Raw genomic sequence first — 26,405 nt, forward strand, 5'->3', positions numbered from 1 at the left:
ATTTTAATTTGTTTATTTTTAAGTAGGCTCCTTACCCAACATGGGGCCTGAACTCATGACCCTGATATCAAGACCTGACCTGAGATCAAGAGTCAGATGCCCAACCGACCGAACCCCCCCCAGGCACCCTCTAAAGTTCTTTTCCTAACGTTTAAAATTTTTAAGGTTTCCTAGTTTAATTTTGACAAAATTAGATACATGTCAGATGTTATGCTCTTTGGTAGATATTTCTCTTAACCTCATGGAAGAAAAAACTTAATAGAGGTATAAATAAATATAGTCAAACTCTATCATGTAATTTAGTGGAATAAAAGTAACACATATATCCAAATCAATAGAACAGCCTAAAATTGTATATACATGACAGGAGTTATTGCAGTTTGTTGCAGTCATGCAAAATATATGTTCCATTTATGTTCATGCTGATGTAATCATTTTCTTAGACCATTTTAGCAATCAAAGTAAGGTCACTTCAGAAAGAATTCTAAAGTGGTTTAGGTGGGTATAAATTTAGAATAAAATATTCTCTATTTTTTACTATTAAAGTAATGCCTATATACTATAGAAAATTTGGAAATTATAGAAACAATGTAGACAAAATTTTAATTGCTCTAATCTCACCATTGATATTTTTAAATTAATATTTTGATGTAGTTTCCTCTGATATTTTTCTGACTCTTAAAAAAGTAAAAACATATAAAAGTATATTTTTATAAAATATATAAATATTTCCTATTAAATATGCATTTAATATTTATATTATAATATTTTAAAATATATTTTATAAAATATAAAAATTTTAAAGAAATATGTTAAATTCCTACTAACCAAAATGAACAAGTTGATTATTTTTTGTATTTGAATTCAATCTTTTTTTGAAAGAAATAAAACACTGTAGCTCAAATGGAAGTCTTTTATGCTGGTCCCTCCTGGTCTTGTTCCTATCACAGCACAATTATAACTTTGAATTTGGTGCGCTTCTATTCCATATACTCCTATTTTAATTGCATATATGTGTATATGTTTATATATATATATATATATAGCACTGTTTTATAATTTTTGGAAATCAACTTGTGCTATATGAATTTTTATGTCTATTTTATCATTTATGTCTGCAAGATCTTTCCATCAGCACACTTAAAAGTATAGATAATTCACTTTCATTGTTGTATACTATAACAATAAAAGATTTTATCATTATTTGGTTATAAGTATAGATAATTGGTTAAAAGAATAGATAACCAATAACTGATAATTTGGTTAAAAGTATAGATAATTCACTTTCATTGTTGTATACTATAACAACAAAAGATTTTATCATTATTTGGTTCCCTTAAGCTATTGTTTATTTAGACTGTGACTAACTTTTTAATATATCAATTATATCAGTGAAAATTTTAATATATCAATTATTATATTGTATATAAATTGTATATAAATATTATATTATAATATTTTATTATATTATTCTTCAGTGAAATTTTTCTACAGTAAGAATTTTATCATTATTTGGTTCCCTTAAGCTATTGTTTATTTAGACTGTGACTTTTTAATATATCAATTATATCAGTGAAAATTTTAATATATCAATTTTAAAAAATTTAATATATCAATTTTAATATATCAATTATTATATTGTATATAAATTGTATATAAATATTATATTATAATATTTTATTATATTATTCTTCAGTGAAATTTTTCTACAGTAAGAATTTTCTATATTTCAGAGCATCTCAGTAAGGCTAGTTGCCTGAAAGCAGATGTGAATATTTTTAAGACATGAGAAACATATTTGGAAACGTTTTCCTTAGAAGACTATGCTAGCCTGTAATCCTCAAAGCACTTTGTGCTCACACACCTTCATCAGCATTGAATACCCGAAGCCATTCTTAAGTAAACTCATTCATTTTTAATGGACACAATTGACTTTGCTATGACAAAGTACAGATGATCCTTGGCTTAACCGTGGTTTGACATATGATTCTTCAACTTCACAATAACACAAAAACGGTACACATCCAATAGAAACTAGACTTCAAATTTTGAATTTTGGTCATACGACTAGCAATATGCAGTGGGATGCTGTTTGGCCGTGCTGGGCAGCAACAGGGAGGAGGGGCTCCCAGTCAGCCAGGGGGACACCAGGGTAAACAACCGATAACGTTTACAACCATTTTGTTGCTTGCTTTCAATACGGTACTCAATAAATTATATGAGACATTTAACACTTTATTATAAAATAGGCTTTGCATCAGATAATTTTGCCCAACTGCATGTGAATGTAAGTGTTCTGAGCATGGTTACGGTGGGCCAGGCTAAGCAATGATGTTCAATAGATTAGGTGTATTAAATGCACTTTTGATATGAATATTTTCAACTTATGATGGCTTTATCAGGATGTAACCCCATCGTAAATCACGGAAGATCAGTAGTATGAAAAAAGGCAATTTATGTGTGAGGTTGGGTGGTGCAGGTCATTTAGTTCAGTTCAAAGACCCACTTAAGATTGTTTATTGATCATGAAATGCCATTGCATCATCTTCATGTTATGGTTTTTGTTTCAACGAGGTCATGTATTGATCTACTAAATGTATTTTCTCTCTGCTCTTATTAGGAACTAGCTGAAATTTCTTCTGTGGCACATTTTATTATAATATCCAGTAATAAACATATTATCTTTTTTTTTTAAATCTAGCATATGCTTTACTTTCTTTATTGGGCATCTGTGATCACCAGCATTCTTCGTTATTTCAGAATTTCAGTCTTAAGCTGTAACATGATGTCATCTTTGGAGCCAGAAGACCTGAGGAACGGTCCCAGCTGCAGTTATGCAACCCTCATAAAATCATTCTCATTTTCCCCAAGAAATGATTATCAGATTTTTCACCCATAAAGTAGGACTATTATTACCTTACTATGTTATTAAATAAATTAAATGAGAACCTTTGAAATAAAGTAGAAATATAAGTTGGAATTAATCATCCCTTTCCAAGTAGTCATGGATGTCTAGGGTTCCCCGGAGAACCCAGTGTGAGAGATATTTGACAGGTATAATTGGTCAGCCTTATCTGCCACCTTCTCTGACACAGCCAAGGGAACATGTTAGGCAGTGCATGAAAGTCTACCCAAATTTTTAGAGACCATGCAAGGCCTTATGTTCCCACAGCATCCTGCCCTGCCCACACACCAAGATTTCATACTACCCAGAGTTCCAGCGTCAAGTCTGTCATTGCCTGGAACCACTTCAGAAATCTTACACTCCTAACTTCTGCTCTCATACGAACTTTTCATCCTCCTAGTTCTCTCAATCCCTCACATCTCCTGCATTCCTCTCTGACCTCATGGAAACCTGAAATCTCTTGCTTCTTCTGTTTTTTTTTCCTAGACTGTCAGTCCCCCACCTAGCCCCTAAAAAGTTAAAATAATTATTATTGATAGAGCTCCTTTGGTTGTCCCTAGCTTCTTCTTTGACTCTCCTCAAACTCTGCTAGTATGTGCCATTCTGCCCAGGTGCTCTACATATAGAAAATTCTTGACCCCTCCTGTTCAACAGATTATCTTGCTCCCTACTTCATCAAGAAAGTTTGGGACTTTCAGACATGCCCTCTCCCCACTTCTTCCCCCCATAGGGTTCACCTACAACCACACCATCCTTACCATCTTCCCTTGAGTCTCAGTGAAAGAGGTATCCTACTTCTATTCAAGGCCAGCTTCTCTTTTCGTGCTATCAGTTTCATCTTATTTATCACCTCTTAGAATTTACTCCATGAGTTCTAAAGCATTTTCTCTGTCTTCAATCTGTCCCTTCCTACTAGTGTCTTCTTATCAGCTTGACTTCCTCAATTTCTTCCTAGCCCCTCGATTTCTATCACCAAGGTTACCAGCATACTAATATTTCCAAAACTGAGTGGACATCTTCAGTCTCTTATTTCACTGGATGCCTCTGCTGTAAACGATACTCTTATTCACTCCGTTATTCTTAATACAACTCTATTTATTGGACTTTAGTAACCCCTTACTCTCCTGGACTCTGTTCCTCCTTGCCTTCTTCTGAGTCTGCTCTTCCTGTGTGTAGCTCTCAAACGTTAGTGTTCCTCAGGGTTCCTCTCACTCAGCTGCACCTCTGATTCCCTCACGTTCCCTCGTAGGGAACTTGTCCACATGGGTTTCTACCTCCACAAACACCTAAGTTGTATCCTTAGCTCAGACCTATTCCCTAAGCTTCAGATTTTAATAGTTAAACGGTTCCATAGACATCTCCACCTGTGTCCTCACAGGAACCTAAAGCAAATCATAGTCTCCCCACATATCTGTTTCTACCTCAATATTCTCTGCATCTCCATTGGTGGCACCACCAGGTGCTGGAAAACTGGAGGACATGCATGACCCCCACTCTCACCTTATATCAAGTCACCAAATCCTACTGTTTTCATCTTCTAAATGTTTCCTGAATCCAACTTCTTCTCTTTATTCCTCATTACCTCTTTCATTATTAGCCCTCTTAAATTTCCCTGTTTTCTTCTTTTCTTTTTTCCACTATCACTTCTTATTAAAAATATTTTTTAAACAGTTGGTGATGTCCCTTTACCCATATAATAATCTTCTATCTCCCTAACAAAATATGAGGACTTCATAGACCCTGCCCTCTTCTGTTAGCCTCATTTTCTGCTACTCACTCTGTTTCAAACTTAACACGCCAGTAAAGCAAAGTGCCTGTTGCCATTCATACATCTATACTATTTCTCCCCTATGCGTCTGGCTACAATGTGCTTCCTGTCCTCTCCTCTCTACTGACCAACTCCCTCTCATGAATACTTATGTGGCTTCCTCATAATTAGGGCATATAGGTCCCCCTTTCCTTATATTCCCATTATACCATATATTTACCTTTTGTGTGTTTGCCTAGAAATAGACCATCAGTTTAGACTACACCATGCATCAGTGTTAGGCCTGGATTTCGGAGGTGTTTAATAAGTACTTACAGAATAAAGGGATAAGTAAATTATTAAAGTACTTTTATCCATTCTTGTCATTCTTTTCTTTTATATGATGTCACTGTGTGGCATGGACAGTAGTGTTCAAATATTCCATGAATCTCCCTTATATCTCCCAGCCATTCTTGAACGTAGGTCCAGGCCTTATAAACAGCTCTAGATGAGGAGCTATAAGCAGAGGTGATATGTGTCACATCTACTCTGAGATTTTTAAGAGTAGTGCCCAGTTTTCTACACTCTCTTCTCTGCTCCTGCTCTTCTGGAAGTCTTGAGATGGCAACAACACAAGACTGTGGGGGCAGAAACCCATGACACTGGACATGTAATGGGGATGGGAAGGAAGCCTATCTGGTGTTAAGCCCTTGAGATTTCAGGATTAATTTGTTACCACAGCACAATCAAGTTTATCTTGAGTGATGCTCATTGATCCAAATTTGTAAATTAGTGTCTGTCTTATTGCAAAGATGAGGCTGTATTGAAGTTACCGGTATGCAACCCTCCCTTTTTCTAAAGTCTGCATGATGACTAGGCATAGGAAAATCTGCACCATGCGACTGATATTTTCCAACTGCCCTGACTGTTCCGAGCCATCCCTCTGCCTCCAAGCTTCTGCACCCTAGACTGTGCTTCCTACATTTGATTCATGTTTTCCACCCTTGCCCAGCTTAACATACAGGTAGAGTATTTCACTGCCTGTTCCCTGTCGATCTAAGTAAAAGTGAGAATATTTTCCTACACACAAAAGAAACCTTCCACACTTACTCACACATGCCTCTGAGTCCACAGCTGAATGCCACGCTCTAACTTTAGATTTTGATCCTTGTTATAAATGAAACTTCTCCAAAGAACAGTACCATGTTCCATTGCAGTTGCAGTCCAAAGGCATCAGCGGCTCTCTCCAAGGTAGTCGCGCAGTCTCTGCAGCCCTACTAATGTGTCACATGTTTGTATGTAACTCCTGCTGCCTCACAATTACCAATATTCTCATCATTACATAGAAACAATTTGATTCTTTTCCACTATTTTTCTATAAAATACACTGGTTTTCCTAATTAGGTCTCAAATTTTATTGAACTATGGTAGTATCTTGTTTCAGTGATAATTTTTTTTTTTTTGCAGTTGAAAGAGAGGAAACATCTGACTTCAGGCATGGCTTAATTTCAGCCCAGTATGTCATCAGGATCCATCTTTTAACTCAAACAAGCTCTTCCCTGTTTTGTTTTTTTTTTTCATGCCTGAAGCTCCCAGAGCTGTATCCTTCCAGTTGCTAATTCAGCAGGGAAGACCAAGAGTCTCTTCCCCTGAAGTCTCAGTGAAAGAAACATTGCTTCTCATCTGTTCTGAATGGCTCCAGTTTCCATCTTTGAGCCAAACCCCTGTGGCCAGGTGAATACAGGCCTTCCTCACTTCCCCAGAGTGGCTAAAAGGAGTCAACTTCAAGGGAAGCAGGTGGCCTTAAGGTCCTGAATGGGATAATTTTTGGAGAGAAATCAGAAAAAGGCCATCACAAATCAAGAGATGATGCTGGTGGCAATAGCTTCCTCTATCCTCTCTATATAGTCTGCTGCCCACAAAGTGGAATTCAGAGACAACTTCAACTTAGGGAATTAGAGTATTTCATTGTGCACCATGTGTTACACCCTAATCGTGTTCTCTCTCTCCTTTCTCTGATCTTCTCTACATTATTCTCTTCTCTCATATGCTACCTTCTGTTTCAGTTGTTTATTATGTATTTGTCTCTTCAATTAGATCATCAGCTACTTCAGGGCAGGAACTAGGTTTGAATAACTGTGGACTCTACAGTATGCTTTTCACATACAGGGCATCCACTGTTCAACCAGTAATAATCTGTCGAGTAAATGAAGGGATAAGAAATGAGTGGGTCCAATCCGTACTATTATCATATCATGGTAATGTGATGCCTATGGGGAGGGTGTGTGTGTAAGGCTCTACTACACACACATAATAAAAACCTACTGCGTGCCAAGTACCAAGGCAAATATAAGGGATATGAGGAATAGTGATTAAAAAACAAACATTGCTTTGCCCTTCAAAAGCTTGTATTCTAGTGAAGAAGACAGACACATTGAGTAGAGTATGATAAATGCTATAAAGGATGACTGTAGGCTAAGACAGCGTAATAGATTTTAATTTTTATTATTGTTGTTGTGATTGTTTCCAGGTCAGTTCTAGACTGGCTACCTCAGGGACTACCAGTTTTGATGGAGGTTGGGTTAAACTTAGAACTTCTGAGAGGATTAACACTAGATTGACAAAGTTTCCAGATTCAAGAAATTACACTTATATTGTGCTAAGAAAAAAACTAATTTTGTTGTCTTTCTCCCTATCTCTCTCCCAGCCTGAAGTTCTAGATCAGATACAAAATTTAAGGGAGCTGTGGATGGATAATAATGCATTGCAAGTGCTACCTGGGGTATGTAAGTTTTTATTATGCCATGTTGTCTAGCATCTGTTATATATTTATTATAATTAATGATAATCTTCATTTGTAAATCTCAGTGATTGCCTTTCAAAGAAGAGCATTTTTTGAACACCAAGTGTTTTTCATAGCTTTTTTTTCTTTATTTCACATACCTTCTGTAAATGGTGTAGGTATATAAAATGTATGAAAGATTTCTCTTGTTCTCTTAGGATTACATTTTCATCTCTCTATATACTGATTTTTAAAAGCTGAGAAATTTATATTGTTATATATAGAAAAAGAAAATGCTGCATATAAAGTCCAAGTCTTATTTTTTGCAAAATCAAATTTATTCCTGTAGGTAACTAGATGATTGTTTCCACTTACATTGTTAAAGCTCTTCCACAAAATAAAAATCTTTCTCTCAATTTAGGTAATTTCCAATAAAATACATCTGAATTTTTGGAAATGATAAGGGTAAATTACAAAATGTTAAAAAAGAAAGTCAAACTAGAATCCATTTTTTTTTAACAAATAGACAATCCAGTAATATCTCCCAAGAGGGATTTACTGGTCAATTCATTGAGTGTGAACACTCCTACCTTTTCCATTCAGTGAAAGAAGGGCTATGCAAGTACCTAGAAACACATGTCTTTGACAAGCTAATCTTGAACGCAGCCTTTAGCTAGCCCATGTCTATCAGTTTCACAGAATGATTAATCCTAAATATTTGGTGTCACAAGACACAGGAAAAAAGCAAGTTCCTCTTATTGTTAGTTCATGTATCAAAGTATATTTTCATTAATATACTTCTAAAATACTCTTGGAAGCCTGAGCTATCATTTTGCTACTCTGTTTTTTGTAAATCAGGGAAGCAAGTAGATAATGATGAAAAAAAATTAGTCTTCCACTTAGCTGTCCTATGAATGTCCTTCTAAGATCAGTCGTTCAAAATGTGACTAAATAATGCATTGAGTCTATATTTGATTTTAAACAAACTCCGATATCTTTTGTTTGTGATGGCTTCTACTCTTTCCATTTGCTTCTACTGCTCACATACAGACCCCTCTATGTCGAGGATGTTGGGGCAAGAATCAGTATCCCCAAGGACTCTGAGACATTGGACTTCAAAGGCCTTTATCACTCCAGGCTACTGTTGCCTTTCTAAGGTGTTTGAAAGTGAGAGTTTAAGAAGACTCAAAAATAAACACCAAAGTGTTATTTTGCTTCTAAAAGTGATGTTTAGAAACTTCACAGCAAAATATTAAGTTCCACTACAGATAACAATGAAGGAGGTTCAAAGTAAAGAAATTTTCTCATGATAAAGAAACAAAAAAGAAACACACACACACACACACACACACACACACACACACACACACCACATCTATCATCCTTTTCTTGCTCACCAGAAGGGAAGAAAGAGCCATGGTAGTGTAATAGCTCCTTAGGGTGGAAATCGGTAAGTAGAGTGACAGTATTTTTCCAAGTGACATATTTCCAGGCATGCGGGGAATTCAACCCTCTGGCCTAAGTCACCCAGAGTACTCCTTCCTAGCTTAGCCACTGTTTATATACTCCCAAGAGCTTGTGCACATTCTCTGCCTCCATGGGGAGGACGGGAGGGAGCAGGGCTACAGATATGTGCTGGGTTAATTAGGGAGTTAAAGGTCAGTAACTGCCCATATAATCAACAGGCTTTGTAGTCTGTCATATGAGAAAAGTGAGTTTGAATCTTAGCTGCACCCTTCTTAATGGGGTAACCTTGGAAGGTTACTGGTAGTAGATGCTGGCATGCATCATCCTCTTGGAATGAAGAACTGACTCTATTCCTGAAGCTTCTGGGAATGCTACTTGCAGCTCTCCACCTTCTTCAGGAACTGCTCCAGCTGAACAGAACCTCCCTACCCGGGTCACATCCCTATTCTGGGGGACTTCCACCCAGTGACTGGTGATAATATCGTCTGGCTCCTCCGTCTTCCTCGGGACAAATACAGGGCAGTCCCAGCTTAGTGATTCCCTGAAGAGCGTAATGTGTGTTAAAGTGCAGATTCTGATTCAGTAGGTCTGGAGTGGATCTGAGATCCACATTCCTGACAGGCTTCCAGACGGTGCCAATGCTGCTGGTCTGCAAAACACATTTGGAGCAGCCAGGATATGAAATGTTAAATTGAATAATATATGTAAGGTACTCAGCACAGTACTGAGGGTGTGCTTGTGTGCATAATAAGTTTATTGACTTATTTCCACTCTGTCAAATAATTAGAGACAGTATATTAAAGTGTGCCCAGGTAGGTTAGAAGGACAGATGACCCACTGAACGCAGGTGTGTGGGGGGCATTTATTTGCAAAACATGCCCTGAAAGAGAAAGAAAATGAGGTCTTTCATCTTGCTCTGACTCCCATGGTGCACGTCCCAGCTAAGCAGTCCCCATAATTCCTGTTCACGGTAGGACTTTGTTCTTCCCTGTCCTCAGCAGTTACTTGCGAATCTAATTCTCCCACTTCTAAAGTTTTCTCAAGCCCGTCCCCTCTTCATGCTCACATCTGCTGCCTTAACTCAGGTCCTTCTCATCTCCTCAGCTGCCATGTTTCCAGAACCTTCTGATGGGTCTCCGCCACTCCCACCATGAATCTTTCCTCCACAGCTCCCTGAAGGCAGTGTTTTAAAGCACAAATCTGATCATGTCATTCTGTCTTAAAAGCCTTGAGCAGCTTTCCTTGCCTGTTCGGTAGGATTTACATCTCCTCACATAACGCACAAGGCCTTTAACACCTGGCTTCTTGTAATGCTGTAAATCAAATTTCCCACTCTTCCTCACACATGCCATGATTTTTCACATTTTGCTGTGAGTGTCTGAGTCATTTTCTCTTCCGGGTGCAGGTTCTCCTTTTCTTGACAAGCTATGTCTTCCAGGCAGTTTGCAGCCCTGTGCTTCTACGGCATTCTACACATGCTAGTTTTTCTTGCTATTATTATAAATAATCATAATTATTTGTTTATTTGACAGTTTCCTCCACTACTACGAGCTCTGTAAGAATCAGAGACTTTGTCTGTATCATGACGAGTCTCTCATCATACTTAGTTGACTTCTTCATGATTGTTCTTCCATGTGTAACACAAGCCCTGACACATAGTAGATCCTCAAAAAGAACTGTTGAATGAACAAAATATTGAAACTGTTTAAGTAGGATAAAGTCCAAATCATGATTTAAAACCTTTTTTATGTGTTTGAAATTGTAAGGATCAACATGTCAGCATATGTTATTTGGGTGGCAATCTTTATTTTGATTGATTGATTGATTGGCTGATTTCTTCTGCAGTGTCGAGATTGTTGTATTGAGATATAATTCACATACCATAAAATTCACTCATTTAAAATATACAATTCAGTGGCTTTTATAATATTCACATGGTTAAATAGCCATCACCACAATCTAATTTTAGAACATTTCCATTATCCCCAGAAGAAACCTTGAAGCCAGTCCCAATCACTCCCATGTCCCCTTCCCCCCAAACCTCCAGCAACTCTAATCCACTCTCTGTGTGTATAGAGATGCTTATTCTGGACGTTTCATATAAATAGAATCATGCAGCAGGTGGATTTTTTGTTACTGGCATCTTTCGCAGCATATGTTTTGAAGGCTCATCCATTTTGTAGCATATATTTGCATTTATTGCAAAATAATATTACAACATGAGGATATACCACATTTTGTTTATCTATTCATCGAATGATAGACATTTGGGTTGTTTCCATTTTTTGACTACTGTGGATAATACTGCTTTGAACATTTACGATTTTGTGTGGACTTACATTGCATTCTTGAGTATATGCCTAGGGATTGCTGGGTCATACAGAAACTCCAGCATTTTCTAACTGTTTTTCAAAGTGGCCGTACAATTTTAAATTCCTCCTAGCAGTGTACGAGGATTACGATTTCTCTACATTCCTGCCAATGCTTGTTATTATTGTAGCTGCTTTTAAAATAAGTTTTACAGTGTTGTGCTTTTTATAACTTTCAAATGTCTTGTGAAAGTTTCTCAACTAACCCTGAGTTTATGCAATGTTATCAAGTCTATAGGGAAGTTAAAGATGTTGGTATACCTGGATATGTCAAAAAACAGAATAGAAACGGTTGACATGGAAATTTCTGGATGTGAAGCCCTTGAGGACCTCTTACTGTCATCCAATATGTTGCAACAGTTGCCGGACTCTATAGGTGAGAATATTCATGAATGTTTATATGAAATATATCATTGTCTTTTTTGGCTTAGTCCTAGTTGGTCAGTAGTTATAGGGAATATGCTGTTAGCCTGACTGATACTAATAAATTACCAAGTTCATTATGCAAGATGTAAAAATAGTAGTTTACCAATATCTTAAAATGAAATGGTAACACTAGTTAACAAATTCAAGAAGGCTCTCCTGTTAAAATGATTGTACCAAACTGATTTTTTTTAAATTCAGATATTTTAAGTTGTAAAGTGTTATTATAAAAAGTATATTTCTTATATTTAGAATGATTTGATGATTATGCATGTCTCCTTTTATCACTATAGAATTAGAGTAGCTTCTATCCACAGGGTCCTGCCATCTCCTATTTTCAATACTATTATAACACTGCTATAATCTAGAAATTACATAAAGAAGTATAATAAATATAAAATCTCTTTGTGGTTCTATTATTAAAAACAGATATATTGTCTTTTATATGCTGTTAAGATTCATGACAGCAGCGAATTGGTCTTAGTATGCGTCGAGCACCCAATCCATTTTGTTATAGATCTTTATATAGTAGTTTTAACACAGCAGGCTAGGTTTTCTTTCTATCTGGGTTTGATAATTTTTTTATTTATATAATCACATACTTTATAACAGTATTTTCCAACTCATTCCATTAGAAGAGTTATCTGAGAGCTTTATTGAACACTTACACATTTCCAGACTCTTTCTCTGAAAATTCTGATTCAGTAAGTTTGTGATAGGTCCTCTGATTTGTTTTTATTAAACATCTTAGATGAAACTTGTAGTAAGATAAGTTTAGAAAACACTGTTTTATGTTGTAGAAGGTGAGGAAGTCTAATGGTTAAAAAGAGCAACCTTGGTTTAAGATGACAGAGATGACCATCTGGTCAAGATAACCACTCAAGATACATGCCTCATACTCCCACTCGATCGCCAAGCTGTATCTCTTCAAAGATGTAAAGAGAATAGAAAAATTACTTATATTTGAAGAATATAATTTTGTTCCTTACTTCCTCCTCAGTACCATGAACTATCCCTAGTTTATAATGAGGGTTTCTTAAATATTCAGCAAATAAGATAATTTAGCCATGCTCAAGAAGAATGAACATCTACCTCAACCTGAGCTAGAACGGGAATATAGAGATGACCCTAGGCCTGAAGGGCTCCACACCACAAAGAGCAGTGGCAGCTGTAAGTTCCATTTCTGCAGTGAAAAAAAAAAAAAGTGCTATAAGCATAACAGATGAGTCCAAATGCACAGGAGATTGAGGCAACAACCCCTTTTCTGTGAAGAGAGCCTGAACAATCTACAACCACTATATGGACCTAGTGTTGGAAAGAACAGATAACAGATTCACTGCTGAAAACCCTGACAAGTCACAGCTAGTTCGGACTGGATCTGCACTATCCACATGGGCTGAGAGCTTCATGTCGCCTAAGGTGAACCCTGGTTCTGAACTCCAGACACCTGGGATCGGGGTTAGGGAGCCAGAAAACTGCCAGACAGGGAGCGATGAGCATAGGTAAGGAGAAAACATTCACCCTCACAAATGAGCATGCAAACAAAAATCCTAAAGGAAAACTAATGTTTTAACAACAAAAAACGCAAATGGGATGATTTACCAGGAGAAACCCAAGTCATCAAGCAATGTAAAAAATGATTTTTAAGTTTGTGTAGATCCTCGAATAGACAGAAGCTAGAATAACATTCATAAAAATAAGAACTTATAAAACAAAGACAAAAACTGACTAAGAATAGGAAGTTATGAAAAAAAAACCAATTAGAAATCCTGGAAATGAAAATGGTACATGGTGAAATAAAAGATGATATAATTATTTGTTTAAAATATCTTCCTTCAAGAAAGCAGCCTAGGAAATCAGCCTTCTCGCGGTGCGGGGCAGACAGAATGGAGGGTGATAGAAAAGGTCAGACTGGGTAGTTGGCTAGGGGCTAGGAGCAGCAGACAGGATCGGTAGGTGGGCCTAGGTATTGAACACTTTCATTAAGAATCTGAATGGCTCAAATGAGGCCGGTAACTTTGTTGTAACAGCTTACTCCTCAGGCTGTCTCTTTGGACCCCACTGACCTTTCAGAGAAAATTACATTTGTGCATCTGCAGAGTTGCCTGACTCCCTGATTATAGGGAGGCTACCTTGCCTCCAGAATGGCTAACTTTCCTCCAAAACTTCCTTTCTTGGGTCAAGAGAAGTGTCTGGATAGGAGACAGAGCTGTGTTCTAAGGCCCTAAAAGAATTGATTGCTTCTGACTGGATGGGGAATTGCCTCTTGTCTCCTTTATTTGGACATCATCGGGCTACCAACATTTAGGAGAACAGTGAAGATAAGAAATTTCATAGAGTCAATTAATAATGGAAAATAGCAACTAAAATTAAAATCTTTCCTTCCTTCCCCTCAACGTTAGTTCCTCTGCAGCTGTGAGGTATTTGAATGGGGTGATGCACTCAACAAAACCCGTATGCTGAGTCTCTTTCCTTGTCTGGTTCCAGGGAAAATGAAAGGGGCTCTTTTACTCTTCTAGATAGAGCTTTCATTATTATTATTATTATTATTTTTTTTTACTTTCCAAAATGATTTATCTTATTCACAGGTTTAGTAGTCGAGTCACCTGAATTCAAATTCTGGCTTTTCTATCTTGCTAGCTTTGTGACCTTAGACCAGCTACGTAATCTCTCTGTGCTCAATTTCTTCATCTATTAAGTAGGGCAGTCAGACCACCTGCCTCCTGGATTGTTGTCAGCAATAAATGAATTCATACATGCAAAATTGCTTGGAACAGTACCTGGCACATAGTAAGTGCTCATGTTAGCTATCGTTGTCATCTTAAATTTGATGAGCGCACAGCTATTTGGCTTTTCAAAACTCCATTGCCTACATGGCATTTGCCATGTAAACATAAGCTATTTTTTATAACAAATCATAGTAATGTTTCATGCATTGCTGCTTATTACACATTTATATATAAGTAGCTGAAATCATAGTAAGAAGCTTCCTTTTTCTTTCCCTTCAGTACTTCTACGTTGGCAGAGTCGGGTAAAGAGGTGGGGAATTAGGGAAGGGCACAAAGAGCGGGAAGGAACAGGGTTCAATACCTTCGATTCCTGTAGGGTAGAAGAGGAAAGTCCAAGCAGACATGGTACAGAGATGCAGTAAAGGAATGATCTGCTGGGAGAAGTCATGAGCAGCGAAGGTGAGGGTGAGGTCCTCCTTCTGCTCCAAGGACATCCGTGTGGCTACAGAAGCTCCAGAATGTGTCCAAAGAGCATCCCCTTGGATAGAATACAGGAGTGACAAAGTAGCCGCACCCCAATTGAGCAAGGTTCCCTTAAATCCACAGACATGGAGCTAAGCAAAGAGACCTAGCTGGCTTCCACCTTTAAAGCTGCAGAAGCTTCCATGGGGGGTCAGAGCCACTCCTGCGTCCTTCAAAAAATTGTTGCATCAACCATTCGGTTTTAGTCCCTAGCGTGCCTCAAGACTTGTCACCACTACTTTCAGACTCTGGCACTGTGATTCTCTTAAAGGCCATCTGTCACCCAGCCCCAAATTCCTCAGGACCCAGTCGGGCTGGTGAGACCATCAGCCCTCCCCTAGCTCCACTGTGGGCAGGTGCAGCCGCTTGGTAAGGGCCACCAAGGCGTAAAGTTTGGCTGTTATCCATCACCCCCTGTTTTCTTTTCACAACCGATGAACACGCTCTTTTGTGTTTCCAAGGCTGGTATTTCTCACATACACACTAGAGAAGCTGAAGCGATGCAGTCACCCTTTAAACATGAACACGGCAGTGGGTGAGCACCCTTGGGGGATGAAGGACCCCGGGAGAGTCGCCTCTTTCCCCGGTGCCCTCCTTCGGCCCCGTATCCTGGGGCTCAGGCTGGCGTGTTAAGCTCTACTGTTGTGTAGACATTTCCTCAAGCAGCTGCCTTTCCACTAGCACCTTCTCTCTGGGGGAGCGGAGACTCTGGGTGCTTCTACAGAGCATGTAGCGGAGGAGCATGCTGGAATTCAAAGTACAATAATCACGTTTTATTTCACATCTTGTTCTGACTTACTTTGTGCCTTTAAGGAATCCTGAGAACATTGGAGGTGGGTGGGCGTGATCTGCAGCAGCTTCCCAGGGCAAGTTCACGAATCGCTGGCTGTACAGGGGGCCCTGCACGCTCACATTCGCTCCACAGTCACTTTGGGGTCACATTGCTGCACGGATACAGGAAAAGCTCCTGGAAAAGCTTCATTACAGAAGTATGTTTAGTGTGGTTTCATGTAGCATTTCCCAAACACATTTGACCACGAAACCTACTATATCCAGCAAAGCAACTTTTCTCTTTCTCTCTGTTGGATTAAAGAAAAAAAAAACTGAAAATTCTTAAAAAATAACAAGTTTTCTGTAAAACAAGTAGCCTACAGCATATATGCATATTTCCAACATAAAACAAAAAATTAACCACGCTTTGCCCTTGGACGTTGGCTGTTTAGGCCACACAGCTACTGCCCTGGGGCTCCATGAAGGAAGCCGTTCTTCAGTTACTCGGTGCCCATCACTCATTAAAACCCGGGAATGGAGCAGTCGGTGAGGGTATGGAAGGCATAAATCTGACAGTGAAATATAAATAGTTGAAACCAATTCTTGGACAGTTCTACTCAGTATATTAAAATTGCAAGTTTTTAGTGCTTTTTGCTGATCCAAGTCAGGGATTTATGGTAACGAAGAGTATGAGGTCATATGTTGAAATTTCCCAAGTCCATGATTATAACCACTGCATTGCGCAACACCTCAGTCCCCGTTTGCTGATTATTAGGTACACTTCAGATTTGTTTTTAATTTGTATCACAACAGGAATGTTAGTGATCAGTGCTTAGGAGTTAATTAAATATTAAATCACAGCTGGCTTAAAAGTGTTCATCTGGTCCCTTTGCAGCGTAATAGAAAAGGGAAATGCTTTAGCGTTGCTGTCAGCCCTGTGCTGGTCTGTCTGCATTGACGTACCTGAGCTCCCACTGATGCCAGTGAAGGTCTTGCAACTGGACTACATACAAATATATTTGTAGTTTGTATTAGCAGAGTAGAGCCAAGTGGCATGACAAATAGTCACCACAAGTGATTCTTTTTCTTTCATATTGTACGTCCGGTCAGAGATCTGTTCTTAGGTATTAATCAGCCGCCTTCTCTCTTTTAGGACTGTTGAAAAAACTAACTACTCTCAAAGTAGATGACAATCAACTTACAATACTACCCAACACGATCGGAAAGTAAGTGACACAGTTTCATACCAGTCGGCCCCGCTAAGGCACACAAAAGGATATGTTCGATTTTTTTTCAAAACATTCTCTATCTTAATTTAGGTTTATATCTGAATATTGCACTGACACCTAACTATACAATATGAGAAATAACTATGACTCATTGGTGAGCAAAGGGATTACCTGGATATTTAATTATGCTCTCGCCTCTAATTTCCCAGATACTATTAATTTGGTGGTCTTGACCGAGGAGCAGCTCAAAATTCACTTGAATATGTCTTATGAAGTCAAATCAGTTTGTATAAAGCTCTGTAGTTTGTGTATATTACCATTACACTGTAAGTGATTTATACATTTTGTTAGTAATTGTTTATAGTAATAATACTAAATAATAGTACTGTGTTATTTATAATAATATAATAGCTATTGCTAACTGATATTCATAGAAGTTTAATGTATTTTTAGAAGCTGAAGAGATAGGCATCTGTTTAGTTTGCATTTTTTAAAATGGCAGATGTAAATTCTGTTGTATCAATGCTAACATTAAACATGAAATACTAATGGGTGATGGGTATTAAGGAGGGCACTTGTTGTGATGAGCACTGGGTGTTATTTGTAAGTGATGAATCACTAAATTCTACTCCCGAAACCAGTATTACATTATATGTTAAGTGACTAGAAGTCAAATAAAAATTTGAAAGAAAAGAAAAAAAAATGAAAAGGGGAAAAGAAATAAATATGAAATACTAAATAGGAAATAATCAAATGAAAATGCAGCAGAGCTTGTTAGATTGAATTTTTTTTATACTTTGTAGTAAATTTTATTGAGTTTCTTTCAACTTTTATTACAAATTTTGTGTGGTTATTTTTGAAAAAACTTATTAGGTTTTTATTTTAATTCCAGTATAATAAACCTACAGTGTTATATTAGTTTCAGGTGTACAATATAGTGATTCAACAATTCCATACATCACTCAGTGCTGGTCACACAAGTGCACCCTTCAATCCCCGTCACCTATCTCACCCATCCACCCCCCAGCTACTTCCCCTCTGGTAACTGGCAGTTTGTTCTCTATAGTTAAGAGTCTGTTTCTTGGTTTCTCTCTCTCTCTCTCTTTTTTGTTTCCTTAGCTTGGTGTTTGTTTGTTTGTTTCTTAAATTCTAACTTGAGTAGAAAGCATATGCTATTTGTCTTTTTCTGACTTACCTTGCTTAGCATTATACTATTAGCTTGCACTTTTGAAAGCTTCAGGATGAAAGGCCATCATTGCCTTTTAAGGATGCAATATATTCCATTTATTTGAGAACAATTTCTTCCTGATTTTATGTTGACACTAACATTTGGTTCACGGTTCTTTAAGAAATATATATTTTTATCAATGTTTCATTGAAATGCTTTTGTTTATGACTTGTGTCAAGGGAGAAATCAATATGCTCTCTTCGTTCTAAAATTATGTAAGGCCATTCTGTAGGAATCCTGCCCCACATGTCAGTGTGAAAAATTACATAGATCCGTGATTTAACAGATCTGGGTATGTTTGGGGGATGGGGAAAGCTTGGCCATTTTTCAAAGTGAGATTCAATATGTATAATTGACATGTAATAAAATATTCATATTTAAAGTCTACAATTTGGTAAGTTTTGACGTAGATATAAAGCCATGAAATAATCACCATGATCAAGATGGTGGACATAATCTTTAATCCCAAAGGTTTCTCATACCCTTTTCTCTCTCCCTCCCTTGCTCCAAATTGGCAAGTAACCACTGATATGGAAAAATCTCACTTCCAAAGAGCAGAACAATTTGGCTAAATTCAAATTCCAATATTCAAATTTTGGAAAGTAGTAAACATCTCAATTTTTTTAAAAATATTAACTATTTTTAGTATTTTAATGCCCATACCATTGCAGTATGTTTCTCCCTACATTTACTCCCATTTTCTCCAATAGAGAGGGAAATTAACTTTCTTTTGGGGTACATAAAACTAATCATCTTTATCATTCTGATGCTTCTAAAAACTTCGTCCTATCTAATTATAGTCTTAGGTACTAATTTTCTTCTTAAGGTCAATATTCAAGTAAACTAAATTCAACTCCATTTATCTCTACCAAGGCCATGATTGGTATTTTGACCCTTATGTTCACACTTCTTATATGAAGTCATATAAACTAATTGCCCTACATCTGTGAAGACAAATTAAAGAAGTTTGATAAACTAAAAATGCACAAAGAAAAGTTGCTTTTTTAGCATGTAATGAATTTGGGTGCTAGGTCATTTACATAGTCTTCATTTTAATTTTTAAAAATTAATAAAATTATTTATCTTTGAAAGTATGAAAAAGACTCATCAAAGATAAATGGGCCTATTCGATTCAAAAGTTGATTACTGGTTTCTAAGGATAGAGGTTAAGAATCTAGTCATAAAAGTTCATTTTTTCAGATATTTTTAAATGCCATTATCTTCCTTTGATTATTGTTTCAGGGAAAATAGAAGGGAAGTATTAGAAGAATGAACTAAAACATACACAAAAAAATAGTGAAAAAGCAAACAAACAGAAGCCAGTGGGAAGCATATGGGAAATCTCTATTCCTTCTTCTCAATTTTGCTGTGAACTTAAGGCAGCTCTAAAATAATAGTCTTTAAGAAAAAGAATGACTGACAAACTGGTTATTTAAACTTGGGTTTTGGGAAGACATTTTATCAAAAAATGAACAAAGTGAGCTTGTCACTTCCAGGAAAACAACTGACAGTATTTGTCACTGACAGTAAAATTTGAGCTATCAAGCAAAAATTGGAATTTTGGAAAATTCCTATCTGCCACTGTGAGCTTGACAGCTTTCCAATACTTACAGGCTTTTCTGGTGTGATAGTGTGATATAAATTAATGTAATTTGTTGATATTATATTCTGAAATGTGTCAGCATCTGGAAAATCCGTATAACTCAGTGAAGTAGTATTTCCAAATGACCGACCAATGCATGAGATACAAGGTCAGATACGAGTAAGAGACCCATTCAAAATACAAAATAGACCAGCTGATTGTGATGTATTGATATGAAGAATAAGAAATTCATTGATATCATTTCAGATTTTACATTGCAGTTATCCCCTCAAAAACTACCACTTGTTGAGTTTTGGTTTACTATCAAAGAATAATCACAATTATTCAAAAGAACTATTGGAATATTCCTCTTTTCTTCAGCTACATATCTGTGGGGGGCTGGATTGTGTTACGTATAATTCAGTCAAAACACTATGTCACAGCAGATTGAACACATAAGCGGATATGAAAATCCAGTGCCATCTATTAAGCCAAACATTGAAGAGATTTACAAAAATAAAAACAGTGTCACCTTTTACACTAAATGTTTTTGTTTGGGAAAAATATAGTTACTTTGAATAAAAATGTGTTATTTAACATTTTATAGGTTTACTATTATTAACAGGTAATAATTATGTTTAAAACTCCTGTTTTAATCTATAATATAGTAGATATCGATAAATATAAAAAATACAAACACACATTCTTTAGGGTTACCAATGATTTTTAAGAGTGTAAAGGGGTCCTAAGATCAACAAGTTTGAAGATATCTGTTCTATATCCCATCATGTTTTGTATAGTAAAAGTACGAGAGCCATTATCTACCTTATGTTCTCACTGTATGTCTCACCTGCATACAAATGTTTTGAATTTGCATATGTGGCAAAAAACAAACTATCTAAAATTTTGTAGTAGACCTTAATAAGCAATCTGTATGAAGTAAGAATAACAACAATAATAACAATAGGTTGGTTTTTCTTAGGAAATTCAGAATTGATAGATCAGAAGTTTAGTGCAAGGCTAAAGGTGAAATTTGATTATGATCTTATTTAATGGCATTCCACGTCACATCAAAAAGTTTTTATAAACAGTAGAATAGTCTGCATTTTATTATGAAACATTCTACCTAGAACTCTGGACACCAAAATCCTGGAAATGTTAAGACTAGCTGTAGTGATACTCCCATTCTACTCTTAGAATGTTTCAATATGTTAGAATTGTCTCTGGTCATTTTTAATAGTCCAAATATTAAAAATTGCTAGGAGAATTAATTTTTGAACATTTTATCATAGTTGAAATGGATTCCTTAGGTTTTGTGCAAAATGACTTGTAAAATTGATCATTTTTGTTGTCAAATTTTAGTTTGTACCTAGGAGTTGCTGCCACCCTAAGAAGTGAATGCACAATGAAAAATAACATTTTTTTTTTGCTCACATTGTGCCAAACACCACGTTTGGTGCTTTACACACATTGTTATTTAGTTAAAGCCCCCATTAACAGTATTCTATGTGTATTATGATCTCCCCTTCCCCATTAGCGGTTACAGAGACGGAGGCTGAGAGAAGTCAACAGATTTCAAAGCTAAGCTGTTAGTTGACCTCTGATGCCTCTTAATATATATGATAGTTGAGTCACATGTTTTATAATATTTGGTACTTAATGGATCCCACTGCTCTAGAGACAAAGGATCATCTATAGGAAGAGAAACTGCATACTTCTCCTTCTTAGCTTCGTAGCCTTGGTCAAAAGCAGTAAAAACTCAAATATCTGAATGGAAATCTTAGAAAGTCCTTCCCTCATAGAGTATGGTCAAACAGAAAGACTGTTGGACTGGGAATCAGAAAATCTAAGCAAAGCTGGTAAGCCCCTTCTTCTCTCTGGGCCTCAAATTCCTGAGGGGTAATGCAACGAGCACTGGCTTTGGAGTTGAACAACGTGGGTATGAATGAACCCTGGCTATGCCACTTACTGTGTGAACTTGGACAAGTTATTTAACCCCTCTGTTCGCTTAGTTTCCTCATTTAAAGTCTCTACCTACACCTAAAACCCTCTAGTTTGGATCCAGTGTTTAGCCTCTATGATATCAATACCCTAGATAGTCAGCTCCAGCAGTCTACTTACTAAACTGTTATAACAAGAAAATAAGTGAACTTTATTCTAGGTACCTGAAAGCTTAAAAAAACATTTTCCCTCTGTTTTCTAATCATGAAAGGATACGTAAGAGATTAGAAATGTACACCGCTCTAGGGAGGACGTTGTGGGGGCTGGTGAATAGAATAAACAGGGAGACTTGCTTTTATCATATACTCTCTGCAGTTTTTGAATTTTCTATCACGTAATGTTATATTAGTTAAAAAATTAAAGACAAGACACAGACACACACACCCTTCACTGAATAAAGTCCAAATTCTTTAACACAAATATTCAGGCTTTTCTATAGTCTCATCTAAACTGGCGGTAAACAGTAAGTTTGGGGTCAGCATGTGATGGGCTGATCAGCAGCATCAGCTTCAACTGGGAACTTGTTAGAAATGCACATTCTGAGACAATCCCAGCTCTACTGAATAAGAAACTATGGGCATTGGGCCGGGAATCTGTGTAAACAAACCCTCCAGGGGACTCTCATGCCTGCTAAAATTTGAGAACTATCTAGATCCAGCTTTCAGTTATCAGCTAACTATCTTCTCAAACCCTCGTCTATTGTGCCTGCAAAAGAATTACCAGAAATGTTGGTTTAAAATGAAGCTGCCTTAGAGAGGAAGTTTACCATAGTGGGTGGTTGCTCTGGCTCTGGAGCCAGACCTTCCGGGTTCAGAACCTGGCTCTTTGATTTGCTGTTGGGTAGCAACAGAGCCTTCAATCCTTCCTCATATAATGGAACTAGTTGCAATATTTTTCCATTTCTTATATCAGTTTCTTGTCTATCTTTTGTATCATTATATAACTTTTCCATTATTTTGCCATGTCTTGCCAACTAGAATATAAGCTCCGTAAAGTCTGGGATCATGTCTTGAGTATATTTAATCTCTTGCATTGTGTGTACCCAAGCAGTATGGCAGAGGGGAATGTTTGCAAGCCTTGGAACTAGACCGATTCAATCCTGGCTTCTCCCCTCATTAACTGATGGACCTCTACTCATTAACATGTCACTTCACATCTCAAAATTGCAGTTTTCTTATCTGAGAAATGGAAATAATAATTCATCTTAGAGGTTATTTCAAGACCTAGTGGTAGATAGCCTTCAATAAGTTATAATAGTCATTAATAGTGATAATTAAAAAGACATTTAGTTATTGTTGTTTATGTTCACTTGTGTGAGGATTAGTGATATAACATGAATAAATATCCAGTGTTTAAAAAGAAAAATGTTTTATACTGATTTGCAAATATAATAATGCTCAGGCTGCCATAATTAGATTATCACAGACCAATGGCATAAACAACATAAATTTATGTATCACAGTTCTAGGGGCTGATCAAGGTGGTGACAAGATAGACTTCATTCTGAGGTCTCCTCTTTTGGCCTCTAAGCAGCTACCATCTTTCAGTGTGCTCACACAACCTTTTCTTTGTGTATACAAAGAGAAAGAGAGACAGAAGGAGAAGGAGACTAGTTTTCTAGTGTCTCTTCTTACAAGGGCACTGCTCCCATAATGAGGACCCCATCCTCAATGACTTCATCTAACCCAAATCACCTCCCAAAGGCCCATATCCAAGTAGTATCACACTGGAGGTTAAGGCTTTAACATATGAATTGGGAGGTGGAACACGAACATTTAGTCCACGACGTACATATTTTATTTTATTTTATTATTTATTTTATTTTATTTATTTATTTTTTAAGATTTTATTTACTCATGAGAGACACAGAAGGCAGAGACACAGGCAGAGGGAGAAGCAGGCTCCTCTCAGGGAGCCCAATGCGGGACTCTATCCCGGGACCCCGGGGTCACGCCCTGAGCCAAAGGCAGCAGCTCAACCCCTGAGCCACCCAGGAATCCCATATTTTAAACTTATAAAAGATACTCTCAAAAAAAAAGCACTGTTTGAAACTGTTTCTATGCTTTTTGGCAGAGTCCTCAAGGACAAGCCTTTAGAATCATAGTATTTGGTTGTAAAGTCTAAAGACCTAGAGAGAAAAATTTAAAATACAGAAGAAAAAGATTATAATGTATTTCCCAAAGTGATAGAGTTATCCTTATAGAAAAAGTAAAGTTTTTGAGAAAAGTACAGAGAAATGATCAAATGGAACTTCACTAATTATATAAGATTTCAGTTCAGGTCCAAAATCAGCAATGATTTCCATTGAAAAGCCATTGTCCTCCTTCCTATTTTCTCCTTCTCTCCCTGCCACTGTATTTTAGGATTGTGACCACTTGTGGGTTGTGGCCAAATTATAAATGCAACATAAATTAAATGTTCCTATATTTTGGTTGGTTAAGAAATATTTCAGTATCCTAACTTGGAACATAGAGAATCTTTTGCAATGAGCAAAACTATATTCTACTCATAGGTTGTAGAAATGTTCACGTAAAATACTTCTAAATAGAATGTTACATTTGAGTAGTACTTTTCTCCTATAATAATAATAAAAAAAATTACAGATCTTCTTTTCAACCAACGTAATTAACTTTCTAAAGTAGCCAAAGGAAGGGAAAGATCAGTGATTACTTTGGAAGAATGGGAAAATTCGGTGAAATGAAAAGTATATTGTCTTGACAATGATGATAGCTTCAAAACTAGTCAACATAGATGTTTCACGGGTAAAACCTCTAAATGATTGAGTATTCCCAACAAATGCTTTTTCCATCACAATTTGACTGAATTCACCTTAAGGAATTAAGGTTCACCTTAACCAATTAAAAAATGGGTGAGTTTCATTTAGTAAACGCTACAGAAAAGAATTAGTTTCAATTTTGGTAATTTCTTGCATTGTTTAGAAGCAACGCAAGCAACTTACCTATTGATGAGAAAATTCAGGATAGAGTCTAAAACTGGATTCCTGGCCTACGTGAAATGATTTTATAATCTCTGAAAATAAGGATAATGACAAAAGTTACTTAGCATTCACCATGTGCCCGTTCTAAGTGTTTTGCCTGTATTTAGTCCTTGTAACACATATTTAACTACTGCTTTCACCCTCGTGTGCCCAGTGATGAACCTAAGGTACAGAGTAATTAAGTAACTTGATGAAGATATTACTGCTAGTAATTGAGTGTAGACACCAATCCCAGCTGCTGGCTGCAGTTTGGTCTCAATGCCTGGGATATCCTGATGCTTTCAGGCAGAAGCTATTTAAGCTATTTTGCCTTCTCCAAACAGATTTTAGATTTCTCCCTTTAGTTATTACAGACATACCTCATTTTATTGTACTTCATAAACACTGAGTTTTTTTATAAATGAGGGTTTGTGGTATCCTTGCACTGAGCAACACTGTCAGTGCCATTTTTCCAACAGCATTTGCTCCCTTCGTGTCTCTGTGTCTCATTTTGGTAATTCTCTCAATAATTCAGACTTTTTCAGTATTATTATATTTGTTGTGGCGATCTCTGATCAGTGATCTTTGATGTTACCATTGTAATTGCCTAGGGGCACCATGAACTGCACCCATGCAAGGTAGCAGACTTAACTGTAAACGTCATTTGTGTTCTCACTGGTCTACCAACCAGCTGTTCCCCCATCTTCCTCCCTCTCCTCGGCCTTCTCTATTTGCAACAATATTGAAATTGGGCCAGTTACTAACCCTCCAGCAGCCTCTAAGTGTTCGAGGGAAAGAAAGAGTTGTACATCTCACGCTTTAAATCAAAAGCTAGAAATGCATTAACATAGCAAGGAGGGCATGTCAAAATCCAAGGTGGGCCAAAAGCTAAGCCTCTTGTTCCAAACAGCCAAGTTATGAATGCAAAGAAAAAGTTCTTCAAGGAAATTAGAACTGCTACTCCAGTGAACACATCAATGATTAAAAAAAAAAAGTTTTATAGCCATTATGGAGGAAGTTTCCATGGTCAGGATAAAAGATCAAACCAGCCCCAACATTGCCTGCCCCAACGATGCCTGATACACAGCAAAAATCTTTTTAAGTCTATGAAGGCTGAGAGAGGGGAGGAAGCTGCAGGAGAAAAGTCTGAAGCCAAAAAAAAAAAAAAAGTCTGAATCCAACAGAGGTTGGCTCATGCGGTTTAAGGAAAGAAGCCATGTTTGTTACATAAAAGTGCAAGGTGAAGCGGCAAGTACTGATGTAGAGACTGTAACAAGTTTCCAGAAGATCTAGCTAAGAAAATTCACACTAAACAACAGATTTTCAATGTGGATGAAATAGCCTTCTATTAGAAGAAGATGCCATCTAGGACTAGAGAGGAGTAATTAATGTGTGGTTTCAAAGGACTGTCTTAGTTTCTTCTTAGGGGCTAATGTAGCTGGTGATTTGATTTGATTCGATTTAAAGATTTACTTATTTATTTGAGAGAGAGAGTTGGGGGGGGAGGAGAGGGGCAGAGGGAGAAGGAGAAGCAGATGCTCCACTGAGGACAGAGCCTGACCGGACACAGGGCTCAATTTCAGGACCCTGAGATCAGAACCTGAGCTGAAACCAAGTCAGAAGCTTCCTGGACTGAGGCACCAGGTACCCTTAGCTGGTGGTTTTAGGTTGAA

The 26,405-nt window shown here is 37.1% G+C and overlaps 1 protein-coding gene across 3 annotated transcripts in view; it reads left to right on the forward strand.

Annotated features, from left to right (window-relative positions):
* Positions 1-26,405, forward strand: part of LRRC7 (leucine rich repeat containing 7) — a 385,857-nt gene that overhangs the window by 248,645 nt on the left and 110,807 nt on the right. For all 3 annotated transcript variants that reach the window (XM_055339299.1, XM_055339300.1, XM_055339301.1), the window contains exons 8-10: positions 7,360-7,434; positions 11,502-11,646; positions 16,869-16,941. In XM_055339299.1, coding sequence (XP_055195274.1) covers positions 7,360-7,434; positions 11,502-11,646; positions 16,869-16,941 — 293 coding nt within the window. The remainder of the gene's footprint in view (positions 1-7,359; positions 7,435-11,501; positions 11,647-16,868; positions 16,942-26,405) is intronic.

This window comes from Nyctereutes procyonoides, unplaced genomic scaffold (genome assembly GCF_905146905.1).
Source record: "Nyctereutes procyonoides isolate TBG_1078 unplaced genomic scaffold, NYPRO_anot_genome, whole genome shotgun sequence".
In the NCBI taxonomy this organism is placed as follows: Eukaryota; Metazoa; Chordata; class Mammalia; order Carnivora; family Canidae; genus Nyctereutes; species Nyctereutes procyonoides.